Source organism: Phalacrocorax aristotelis, chromosome 9 (genome assembly GCF_949628215.1).
Source record: "Phalacrocorax aristotelis chromosome 9, bGulAri2.1, whole genome shotgun sequence".
In the NCBI taxonomy this organism is placed as follows: domain Eukaryota; kingdom Metazoa; phylum Chordata; class Aves; order Suliformes; family Phalacrocoracidae; genus Phalacrocorax; species Phalacrocorax aristotelis.
Window position 1 is genome coordinate 15,423,036 of NC_134284.1, and position 12,546 is coordinate 15,435,581.

The window sequence follows — 12,546 nt, forward strand, 5'->3', positions numbered from 1 at the left end:
TTACCTTTGTTACCTACAAAATCTTACACTGCATATTAACTGTTAATGTCTTATATTTGTCCTTTATTAGGAAGAACAGATTTCTAGAAATTCATATTTGATCAGATGCTGACATGACGCTAACAACACATCGAGCTGAAAGCCTAGCTTCCTGAAGTTATCACCTGGTTGCAGTACTTCAAAAATTCTCCTATTCATCTCGGTAACCCTCGGGTAAGCATCACGATCCTTGCTATTGAGACCTGAATTTGACAAAGCTGATCATGCACTATTGAAAGGTTTAACTACTTAATTGAAAATTAGCCTAAAGCATGCCTATCTGATGCAGGCTCATTTTAAGCTTGCCTTTTGCTATTCCAGACACAATACTCAAACACAGACACCTTCCAAAAGAACTTTACAGAAGTTATGCCAGTACAGAACCACTGCCAAGGGAAAGCAAGTCTCAGTAAATTGTTGAATCAAAGATATTTACAAGTACTCTAGAGATTATGCAATATATGTATGTATCTTGCTACTCAGTATTCACTCGGTCATAAAAGAGAAGCAAAACCTCTAATTTATTATACAGAAACAGATCCTTTTCTTGCAATCAAAAAATAAAGCCGTAAGTTTATAAACAGAAGGACAGCCAACAGATTCAGACCACACAGATTCAATACGCATCCCACTGAGTAACTGCCCTGCATGTAATGGCCGACTACTTTCCTAAAGTTTTCTGATACAAAACCTGACAAAGTGTCAAAACACCGATGCTTCTTTGCAATTGTGTGACCCTAGCTCACAAGTAGGTCTGTAAAATTTCAGATTTGGAAAGGAAAACCAGGATGCTTTGCATTTTCTTTTGGATACTGTTTTACAGGATACCAAATGTTGTAATTAAACCAAATATTAGTGAAAAGTCTAAAACCTTTGCTCGGTCTGGACTGTAATAAAATATTTGTACCCTTCAATCACCAGACACGCACAGAAATTGTTGAGTAGTATCTGCAGCCCATGACCCATAGCCAAAATGCTAACATTAACGTTACTTTTAGGGCAACAGCTGTAGTCAGACCTTGGCAAAGCGCCATAAAATAAGTACCACATCCCTCCTTGACGTACTGGGTAAGAACCGTTTAAACTCTACTTTCCCCACCCAGCAGAAAAACTGCTTCGAAGAGCTTATGGGAGCACAGGAAGATGTGCTAGCTGTATGCTAGGGACAGGAGAAAGAGAGGAAAAAAAAAAAAAAAAAGAAAGAAAAAAGAAAAAGGTACACAGTTCAAAACGCAGGAGAAGATGAAAACTGCCTTTGTGCAATGCGTAAGAGCAAGTGAAAGTGCATTTACCCCGGCTCGGAGCCGCCCGCCGCAGCCGGCAGAAAGCACCACCGCCCCGCAGGCCGGCGGGGACGGGGACGAAGGGGAGGGCAGGGCGAGCCGGCGGGACCCCGGCCGGGACGCGAGGGACACGGCGCCCGCCCGCCCGGCAGCCTCCGCCGCGGCCGCATGCACCTCCCAGCCCGCGCTCCGCGCCTCGCTCCCTATTTAAAGGCTGATGTGGTGTTTAAATGGAGAGGCGGTGACGTGGGGCTGGAAAGCACCTTCCCATCCGAGCAGAGTCTATATTAGAGAGCGGCAATAGCTCTATATAAACAGGGCAGCCACAGGGAGGAGGAACACAAGGAGCAGGGAGACAGAAAGGCCGGGGGAAGCCATGATGGATCCGAGCGCCACAAACAAGGGGGCCGAGCCCGCCGCGGGGCCGCCGGGACGCCGGGTTTGTCTCCTCCAGAGCTTCGGGGCGGGGGTCGCGGCCGGGGGGCGCGCACGGGGGAGTGGAGCGGAGGCGGCCGGGGGGCTCGGTGGCTGCGCCGGTTTGTGTGACTGCTTGTGGCGAACCTCCGGGAGTACAAGTGCAGCAGCGAGCCACCCGCCACGGTGCAGAAAGCACGAGAAGGCAACGGGGGGAGAGGGTTGTTTGTTTTTTTTTTTTTTTTCCTCTTTTTAAAATAAATACTGCCTCGCTCGCCGGAGAGAAGTTGAGGGCTTTACCCTGGCTTAGCCGACCCGGCCGGGCTGGGCGAAGTGCTTTTCAACCATCGTCTGCTTCTTACAAAGCAACATAAAATGGCTCCAGCGGAGCTCGGGCGGGCTTCGCCGCCACCGACACCACAAAACCGAAACCTGGCTGGGGCGCCGCTTCCCCTCGCCCCGGGTCGGCGGCGGGGCGGGCGGCAGCTCCCGCGCTCCCCCGCCGTCGGCTCTCGCCCCTTCCCCGGGCGGCTCCCTGCGGCGGCGGCGCGCGCCCCCCCACCCCCGCCCCTCCGGACCCCCAGCCCGCCGCGGGCGGCGGCGCGGCCCCGGCCTCCCCCGCGGGACTCCGCCGAGCCGGGCCACCCCGCCGCCGCCGCCGCCCCCCACCCACCCGTTTCCCCCTCCCCCCTCCCGCGCCCCCGCCGCCCCGCTCCCGCCGCCCCCGGCTCCGCTCTCTCCTCCCCGCCGCCGAGCGCCACAAGTTGGCTCCCGGCCGCGGGCGAGAGGCTGCCCCGCGCCCCCCGCCCGCCCCTGCCCGCCGGGGGAGGGGGCCGGGACCGCTCGCGGCGGGCAGCAGGAGGGACGGGAGCGCGGGGGAGGGGGCGGCGGGCCCCGCCGACCCCCTCCGCCCGCGCTGCCCCCGGGGCCCCCCTCGCCCCCCGACCCGGTCCTTACCACGGGGTTTGTGTTAGTCGAGCTCGCCATGTCCCGAGCCCCCCGGGACGCCCCCAACCGCGGGGGGGGGAGTCGCCCCTAAAACAATAAACCTGCCCGGCTGCGTCCCCCCAGAGCCCGCGCGTCCCGCCCCGGCTCACGGGCGGCCCCGCGGCCTGGCCCGGCCTCGCTCGCCGGCCCCGGGGCTGCAGCCGCCGCCGCCAGCCGCCCGCTCTGCCCGCTTCGCCCCTTTATATAGCGAGAGCCGAGCAGCTGCGCGAGCGGCCAGGGCGAGCGGGGGACGCGGGCGGGGGGGGGGGGGGCGGGGGGCGGCGAGGCACCGCGAGAGCTGCGCGCGAGGCCGCGCCGGGCCCGCCGCCGTCACGTGAGGCGCCCGCCCCGCCGCCATGACACCTACCGAGGCGGAAGTAGCTGTGCCGGGTGGCGCAGTCGGACTTCCGCGCAGCGCGGCCTACCGAGGCGGAAATCTCCGCCGGGAGCCCCGCCCCTCCCCGCGCGAGGTGTCACGGCGCCCGCCGGGCGGGACGTGGGAAGGCGGTGCCGCTGAGGAGCACCCGGGCCCGCTGGCGCGGGGCTGAGATTCTCGGGCCCGGCCAGGAGGGAGGGCTGGAGGCGGGACGCGAGCTCCCGCGGGGCGGCAGCCTGTGGAGGGAGCCAGGTCGCGCCGCCGGCCGCGGCCGGCGCCAGGCTGGGGGAGCGTTAGCTCGGCTTAGCCCTGGGAGCTGCTCCCCCCTCGGCAGTCACAAACCGCACCCAGAGCAGCCCGCTCCAGGGCAGAAATTCCTCTTCCCAGCCCAGATGAAGGGGGTCCCTCCCCCTGCCTGGCCAGCGCCGGTGCCTCCACTCGCGGGCAGTTAAAACAAAGGGCCCCTGGGCCATGGGGCCACTGGCTGCAGGCCGCGGTCCCTGGAGCGCTTCCGGGCGGCTCTGGGCCACCACCGAGGCCGGTAACCGAGCCCAGAGCTGCGCAGGAAGAGGGAGGCAGCAGAATCTTAGGAAACTACTGACATCCTCCATCAGGGACTCACTGTGGCCCACGGGTGCACACCAATTTGCAAAATCACTGCTTTTAGCAGAAACGGTGGCAACAGGATGTCTCAGCTGCCTGAGGAGTTGTCAGAGCCCTTCCAGCTGACTTAACTTCCATTTTCCCCTCTTTGTTGCCTTCTCTTCCTTTTCCATTCTCTCTCTTTGTCCCCTTTCTCTGTGACAACCTACAAGATGCACGTAATAGAGGAAAATCTCAACCATGATTATTGTTCCATCAAAGTTAACTTCACTGCCACCTTTGCTCAGTCCTTTGTAGCACAACTTCTGAACCCTGCTCATCCCTCAGGTCTTCGCCAGTAGATCATCTGTGTAAGTCCCACTCAAGCATAAATGAAAAATTACACTGGATTCTGACTTGGCACACACATGGTATAGCAGGTTACATCTCCTCAACCAACACTGCGATAGTGCACTACAGACTACTTTTGTTGTTACCTTCAGCCTGAACCTATTAACTAGCACAAGCAACAAGGGGACGCCTGTCATGATATCTTTTGATGGGAAGGAGTTTGGTAGAGAGCACCAGAGGCTTTTTCCATCTAAATCTTTCCCTCTAAATCCATCATTTCTATCGAAATGAACACCTCCTTCCCTTCTGGAGTATGGACTTTTAATAGGGACACGACTGGCCAGGTGATGAACTGTGCATACTGCTAGAGCCCTGGCCAAAAAATAGAATAGTTTACAAAGTTTTACCACTCCCAGCTGTCAACCTCCACCTTTTTGCTGGAGTTTTCCACCTGCATAGCGCAGCCAAGAGGGCTGAAGAGGGTCTGCCCCCTCAGAAGCCATACTTCATGGTCTGATGAATGAACTATGGGGATTGACTGAGGTGCTAGTGTTACGCCTCCGATAAGAAATTAGTAATTTCTCACAGAGAATTTGTACTTTGCTGTCAAGTGAAACTGCTGAAGTGACTGGCACGCCACCAGGAAGGAATCAGATTGTCATTCATACCCCTCCTCTTTTTCACACGAGGCACTGGATAGCTACAGTTTCCTCCCCTGAAACCTCCTCCCTGTTTTTCAGAGTGGCTCACTGAATAATTAAAAAATTTAACGTAGGAGCATGATAGCAGTAATGGCTTAGTCTGGTATCATGCTCCTTTCCATAGTTCAGCAGACTGTCTTCCCAGAATGTAACGCCTGTGCACGTAGCTCTATCACAGTTTCTCAGGCACCAATATCAAGTGGTGGTGCAGCACTGCAAACCTCCTGAGTGTCTCTAAAGAATATTGTTGTGAAGAAAACCAAGCCCTTGTGAGAAATGCCCCACTGAGTCAGACTAATCGTCCGTCTAATTCATGGCAATTCAGCTGCTGCTTGGGGAGAGCAAGCTAGTTAACTGCTTGCTGAAGTCTGTTCACCTTGGTTTTCCCCAGCATTTCAGCTGCCTGCTGTATCAATGTTTGGGGATTCTACTTCATTTAGCATTGTGTTAGACTGGAATAACATACACATTTATGTATAGTGCAGTAGCAACACTGATAATCCGGATAGCATCAGTAGGCATAAGCTACATAACAGCATTACTGTTATAGGTAACTGTATTTACCTGCCAGCATTCTCTTTTGTTTGCCAGTAAGGCATGAATTATGTTAAGTTTGTGTGTTATCCTGTCTCTCTTCCTTCTCACAGGATCACAGATTGGTAGGGGTTGGAAGGGACCTCTGGAGCTCACCTTGTCCAACCTCCCTTGCTTGAGCAGGCACACCTAGAGCAGGGGGCACAGGAACACGTCCAGGTGGGTTTTGAATGTCTCCAGGGAAGGAGACTCCACAGCCTCCCTGGGCAGCCTGTGCCCCTGCTCTGGCACCCTCACAGGAAAGAAGTTTTTTCTCGTATTGAGGTGGAACTTCCCCTGTTCCAGCTTGTGCCCATTGCCCCTTGTCCTGTCATTGGGCACTACTGAAAAGAGCCTAGTCCCATCATCCTGACACCCACCCTTTAGGTATTTATAGGTATTGATGAAATCCCCCCTCAGCCTTCTCTTCTCCAGGCTGAACAAACCCAAGTCTCTCAGCCTTTCCTCATAAGGGAGATGCTCCAGTCCCCTGATCATCTTGGCAGCTCTCTGCTGGACTTGCTTGAGCTGTTCCCTGTCCTTCTTAAACTGGGGGGCCCAAAACTGAACACGGTACTCCAAATGTGGTCTCACCAGGGCAGAGTAGAGGAGGAGGATAACCTCTCTCGATCTGCTGGCCACACTCCTTTTAATGCAGCCCAGGGTACTGTTGGCCTTCTTGGCCACAAGGGCACAGTGCTGGCTCAGGGTCAGCTTGTTGTCCACCAGCACTCCCAGGTCCTTCTCTGCAGAGCCGCTTTCCAGCAGTTCAGCCCCCAGCCTGTGCTGGTGCCTGGGGTTGCTCCTCCCCAGGGGCAGGACCTTGCACTTGCTCTTGCTGAATTGCATTGGGTTCCCCTCGGCCCAGCAGCTCTCCAGCCTGTCCAGGTCTCGCTGGATGGCAGCACAGCCTTCTGGTGTATCAGCCACTCTTCCCAGCTTGGTGTCATCAGCAAACTTGCTGAGGTTACACTCTATCCCACCATCCAGGTCATTGACCCTAAGGTTTCTACCACTGACAACTCAGGGTGGCTTCACCAGGTTTAGCAATAATGTCAGCTTGACTATTGGCTGGACACTTTAGCCATTGTACTGTCTAGACTTGTACTCAACAGTGATGATGGGCATTATACCCAGAGCAAAGACAATCACATTTGGGTAGACTTTCTCCCTTACCACAAAAATTGTGCCAAAGATGGGATAGTGTAGGGAAAAAAGCACATTTGTGCACAAAATCAAAAGCTGATCCTTGGTGTGCTAGAGGAAGAAGTAAAATAAAAACGTTCCCATTCAATCCTAGGCACGATCATCTATATTTTTCTACCAAATGTTTGAGACAAACAGGTCGTCCTTCCTGGCCAGCACTTTGCACTCGGAGGCACACAGTCTACATCATGTGATCTGGATGACTCTGTCCTGTTAGTACCAGAAGCGTCCCTTGCTTCTCCTCAGAAGAGCAAGTGACTTACTACTGCGACAGTAACTTGATAAATTAACATGAAGGGTCTAGGAAATGGAGGTGGTTTTAGTTCATCTCCTTTGTGGTCCAACAGTGAAGTACATCTTTTAGAACAGTGATTTTTTTTCACTTGTGAGTAAGAAGCGTGCAGGGGGTGGAGTAGGGAATACATTTTCTTCAGTATGATTTTTAGGTTGATTGCACTTCCATTCTAAACTTTTTGGCAAGTACTAATGTGTTGTTATTCAAAGCACAGCTTTGAAAAAGGTATTCTGATGTATAAGTATTCACTAATGGGGGAAGGGGTGGGACACGCTTGAATCTAGAAACTCAAAGGGGCTAATAAGTACCTGCAATTGCCACTGAAAGCCACCAGCTAGCAATTCAGCTGAAAAGAAGAACCACAGAATCTTGATGCTAAGTCAAACACATTAAATTTGTGATCTTCAGTTTTTATTTGTTTCTGGTTTTTTTTAAATGGAAGTTTTTTGGTTCATCTGAAAATGGTAAAAAAAATAATAATCTGAAGCTACTCTTTTGCCTCCCAAGAGCAGAGCGTGACTAAGCCTGATGTCCTACACCTGGAGAAATCAACACCCAATGAGTATCAGAACACCCTCATTTTTCTTTGAAAACATTCCTGATCGTACAGCAAACCGTAGAGTACATAGTGTGAGGTGTTGCTGACACAGTGGTTTATAATTTCTTCATTCTTGAAACAACAGAAAAGCTTGTTAAGCATGATCAGTGTCAACTGGATCCCCTTCCCCTGGTGGGGCAGTTAAACAAGGAAAACAAAAGTTGGTCCTAACCATATTACAAGAGTGCAAACCTTAAAGTAGGTAACAGAATGAGGCTTACCGTCAGCATGCCTTCCAGATTTGTCATCATAAGTCTTGTCTGCTTGTCGTAAGTCTGCTGTTGTAGTCGTGTGGGCAAAGCCTCCCACTGTGGGCATGAAGACAACACACCATTTTCACTCAGTATTTTACACTCTTTCCTTAAAAACAAGCTAAGCCATTGAACACTTGTCAGAAGGCTTTGGCAACATAGTATTATTATTAGTCAAGTAAACTTTCTGCCCCGATCTCTGAAATGACAGTCTTGCAGAAGAGTGAGGAGATATATATTTAGCTTTAAATTGCAACAGCATGCATTAAAAGAATAAAACAGGACCATACACAGAAACAAGTCGGTCTAGAAAATGTTAATGGGAGAAAGCTGCTGGAAGTTATGCTCACACATTGTGAGTTTAGAGCTTATGTTCACCTCTATGTTTAGCTTGCTCTCACTGCTTCCACTTACTGTACCAAAGAGAGAATAGAATCTTAAATAAAATTTGAGAAAATGGGGGTTTGGGGGGAGTGTTTTTTTGTTTGGGTTTCTGAGCTCCCAGCAGAGCTCAGAAATAATAGTAAGTGGCCCAAGCTGCAAACCAAAGCTTTGGGCAGAGGCAGAAGTTAACAACAGACACATCATACCAAAGATTTCCTGAATGCAGCTGGCACTGGAAGAGATGCTGACACATAACAGAGCTTATATGATACTAGTTTCAGACACTGTTCAGGTATTGCATAAACATTCTTTAGTTAAAAGGTATTAAAAATTATGTATTGAGTGACATTTCCTTCTAACAGCCTGCTCACCATGATCTAGTAGCCTGAAACAAAAGCCAGTAAACATATCCCCCTCTTGCCTTTAGCACTAGATTTCCCCCCCACACTCCAAAAGTTTTTAAGCAAAGCATAAATGGAATAAAATAGTTCCCATCATCCTTATTCCAATGCATCTCTATATTTCTAGTTGGATTTACTTTCATATCTAGAATTTGAAGCACAGCAACACGCTTTACAAAAGCACAGTAACACCAGTTTTAAGGGCCTAACATAGGCACAATTCAACTGCCCTCCTCACAGCCCACAGAAAACCAAACCATATCATCTTACAGAGTCGTGGTTTGTCCCTAGGGACTTTTCAGAGGGAAGATATTAATGTTTCAGCAAATTCTCAGCTTCAAGTGCTAGAGCAAGCAAGGCCTTCAGAGTAGCTTGCTACACGTTAAGCTTTTATTTCATGACTAGAGAGTCTCGGGCCTTCTTTGCTCTTACCAAGTGCTTACTCAAGCAAAATAGGAAGCACAAAGAATTTTTCTTTAATATAGACTAAGACTGTTTACTGTTAGAATACATATAATTGTTTGAAAACAAGTTATATATATACATTTCCCATTAGGGCACACCTAAACAGCACAATAAAACTATGCACCAAGTTACTCAAAGCCACAGAGCTACCAACATTAGAAAGCCATCTTCCCTGCTCGAAACAAAATACATAAGTTGCATCTTCACCTAAGACTACATTAACAGGTAAGCAGCTACTACGGTGGTTTCATTACTGTAACTCCTGTCCTCATACATGTCCAACAGACCTCTCAGGCCTTTGCAGACTGAGGAACACCACCACAAAACCCAGAGGCCTGTACCCCATCAGAAGACTTTCTTCTAAAGCTACCACTAACTGCTAGAGCCTCTCCTCTCAACACTATTTCTCCTCTAGCACAATCACATTTCCCTCTCTGTTGTATACACAAACCCCATGTCAGATTTTGCAAAACTATTCCTTTTCTAGGATCACTTGTGCCTCCTCTGCTTAGAGAATTCACTTTCTTTAGCCTCCCTCAGCCCATGCTCAAAAAAATCCCTTCACACAGCTGCATCATGGTCTTTATAACAGCTGGTTTTAGTCAATGTTCAGTTACAGCTGGAGGAGGACACAAGCTCGTTTTTAGGCTGTTGCCATGTGCTGCATTTATTTACACCTTAGCAGAGGTTTCTGCTGTCATAGATTGGTGGATCAGAGATTCTTTCATATCTCTGGTTGACAAAACTATGCTTAGTTCATAAAGGCAAAACTTAATTGAGACACTGACCCCATCATTCCCACGACCCCCAAGCATTCAGTGATAATGTAGATTCCAGGCATCCTTACTTCCTTCCCATACCACCGTGTGCTCGTCCCGTCCCTGTGCCACCACCACGCTCTGCTTTTGCAGTTGTGCCAGTTCCTTGCTGTGCTTTTTTTTTTTTTTTTTTTTTCCTGTGCTGGCTAATTTTTAACCTGGATCAGTTTCCTGATCTGGTTCATAGGGCAGCCCCACAAAAGACATGTTACTGCAACTGAAAGAGCTGACAGGAGTAGAAATAAGTGACCAGAGGAGGAAATGCTTCAAAACAACACTGTTGCCAAATGCTTTGTCATGTAGAAAAGTCTCCAGGCATCCTTTTATTGAAGAAGAATTGGCCATTACTAAAATGCACACCCCAAGCTATAATGCTTGTGGTAGGAAGATTACTGGTCTTAGGGCAGAGAACACCCCTTTATTTTTTGCATGTGTATACATGTTTGGCCTAATGCTAGGTCTCTACAGACTGAATGAATCGTAATTTGAATACAGAGTACTGATTCTTAAATAGCTAAAAAAAGCCCCTAAAATTCTGAAGGCTAGAGCTGCTCTGCAAGAGCGTGAGATAAAGGAGTACCTTCAAGTTATACATTCTGTCAGTGCTACCTTGCTCAAGTGCTTTTTAAGTAGTAACATTAATCACTTGGACTGCAACTGTTATGAATCTCAGCTACTCAACTGTGATGAGGTTCTGACAACAGCCAAAATATTGCTGGCTCTGATCCATTAAGCTGAGCAACAAAGAAGTCAGGTAACAAAAAATCTGCACTTAAAATTCCAATTAGATTCTCTGTACATGCAATGTCCTACATTATGGATCTAAAGCAAAGCTTTACCTAGCATGCTGATAAATGTTTTTACTGATTACTTCCATATATTCCAGCCAGAGGCTATGATGTGCAAAGGTCCACAGCAAAACTGAATTCACACCAGCAAAGTTATTCCTGATTTATACAGTCATTGGAGAGTGAAATATTCATAGAGGAAAATTTGCACAGAGCAATCTACAGCGTGGCGTTGCGAGCCTTACATACCTCAGGCTCCGCATGGTCACTTAGAATAAAGTAATCACCCTAGAGTGTGGCAGAATACAAATAACACAGCATGTAACTATGGCATGGTGCTGGTCTGTTGTGCGTGATAACCCTGTGATTCCTTTGGGAGCGTGTGTGTGTTTGTGTAGCCTCGGCTTCCCTCACATAGCTGGCAGGGTGGGAGACTGCACACAGGCAGCCACCGCCAAGCAGGGATGTGCTGTGGTGTAGTTTAGCCGGTAGTTTGTCCCACGGCCACACATTCCTGTGTCCATAAACTAAAAGTCGTTTTGTGCAAGGCAGGTTTGCTCCACTTCGGAGGGTCACTGCCTCCCACTTAGTACATCCATTTCTCTGCGCCCAAGTGAGCGGCCTTGCAAACCATGCGAGCTTATGACTTGCTGAGGATCACATAGAGCTGCTTTAAGGGCAAAGAGGCTACAGCTCTTATGGAAAAACCATGGGTGTTCCCTACACTTTACAGCCTATTCAGAGGTGATCATGTGTCCTCTCTGGGACCCAGCATGGGAGGCATCAGGCAGACAAGACGAATCTTTGCTTTTTCTTTTTCCCCCACGCTAGATGAGTCATAGGGTTGCCTTTCACAGGACAGGGTGGAATTTGCAGGGAACAACTCCAGTTCAGTTTTGGCTGTGTTCAGCCTTCCCAGCAAGGAACAGTGAACACAAACTCAGTTGTGGCCAACCTACGGCTTATGAGCAGTTAATGTGCAGTTCCCATGCTGAGGCTAATTACCTAACTGGCAAAGCTGTACTAGTGCGGGGACTGCTGGGCAGAGTCCCTGGCTCTGAGAGAACGCAAAATAGCAGGAATGAGGCAGCCCAACTCATCCTGTAATGGAGCTATAGGACCCTAGGTATTTCTTGCCATTTCTAACCTGACCCATTTCCAGAGCACCTCTATGCTTGAGTCTTCATGCTAAATGAGGTGTAACCTGTGAGTCTTGGGCATACCAAGATTTTGACAGCTGCAAACATATAAAAAATGTGAAGCTGCACTTACAGACCAGAGCTTACATTTTCCCTCAGCTGCTTATTCCTATTCCCTGCCTTGCTGCTTTAGCTGAAAGCTTGTTTTTCTATCTTAAGCATCTTCTTCCACTACAAATCTTCCTAGCTTTGCAATATGACCTACTGTCATCAGCCACCTCATTTCTCCCACAGTCTGACTTTAGGTAGATTAGTAGTCAGCACGCCTGTGTCTCCTCAAAGAAAAAATTTCTAGCGAGGCATCCTATTGCACCCTCTATGTCTGCAATTTTCCTTGAACCCTGTTTTATGCTATGGGCAGAGCATATGATGAGCAGAAAACAGCACTTCCAGTTTATAGAGTTTTCAGACAGCTGCATTTGTGCTGGAAGGACTGATCCATGCTCCGACCCATCTGGCCAGATGCAGATGCGGTATGAACCGTTATAGGGCGAGAGCCCAACACCGCCTTTATTGGATGGGTTCTGCAGGCACCAGGGATGATTTTTCCCAAGAAGTTCTAGCCGTTGCTGCAGCCAGCCCCTGGCAGAGTCTGCATGGGGCTGGGCTCAGCTCCCATGAATGTTTTCACTAGCCAGCTGCCAAGGAGGTGCTGATGGGTGTCATCTAACATGAAGCAGATGAGAGTACCTTCAAAGCCAAAGTGATAATCTCTGTATCCACATCACCCAAACAGTTACATGAACGTATGAGTGGTCAAAGCAAGTCCCTTGCTCTGCTGTGAAAGCCAGCTGACATTGGAGATGAAGCTGGAGGATGCAACCAAGTTAACAGA

At 49.5% G+C, this 12,546-nt stretch overlaps 1 protein-coding gene across 4 annotated transcripts in view; it reads right to left on the reverse strand.

Moving 5' to 3' along the window:
- Positions 1–9,831, reverse strand: part of GTF2A1 (general transcription factor IIA subunit 1) — a 30,309-nt gene extending 20,478 nt beyond the window's left edge. The window contains exons 1-2 of one of the 4 annotated variants that reach the window (XM_075103653.1): positions 9,754–9,831; positions 7,627–7,713 (exon numbers count right to left, since the gene is read on the reverse strand). In XM_075103653.1, the coding sequence (XP_074959754.1) occupies positions 7,627–7,656 (30 nt within the window). In that variant the 5' untranslated portion in view covers positions 7,657–7,713; positions 9,754–9,831. Of the gene's footprint in view, positions 1–2,693; positions 2,900–7,626; positions 7,714–9,694 lie in introns of those variants that run through there. The other 3 variants (XM_075103651.1, XM_075103652.1, XM_075103655.1) reach the window with 3 other exon arrangements.
- Between the last annotated feature and the right edge of the window lie 2,715 nt (positions 9,832–12,546).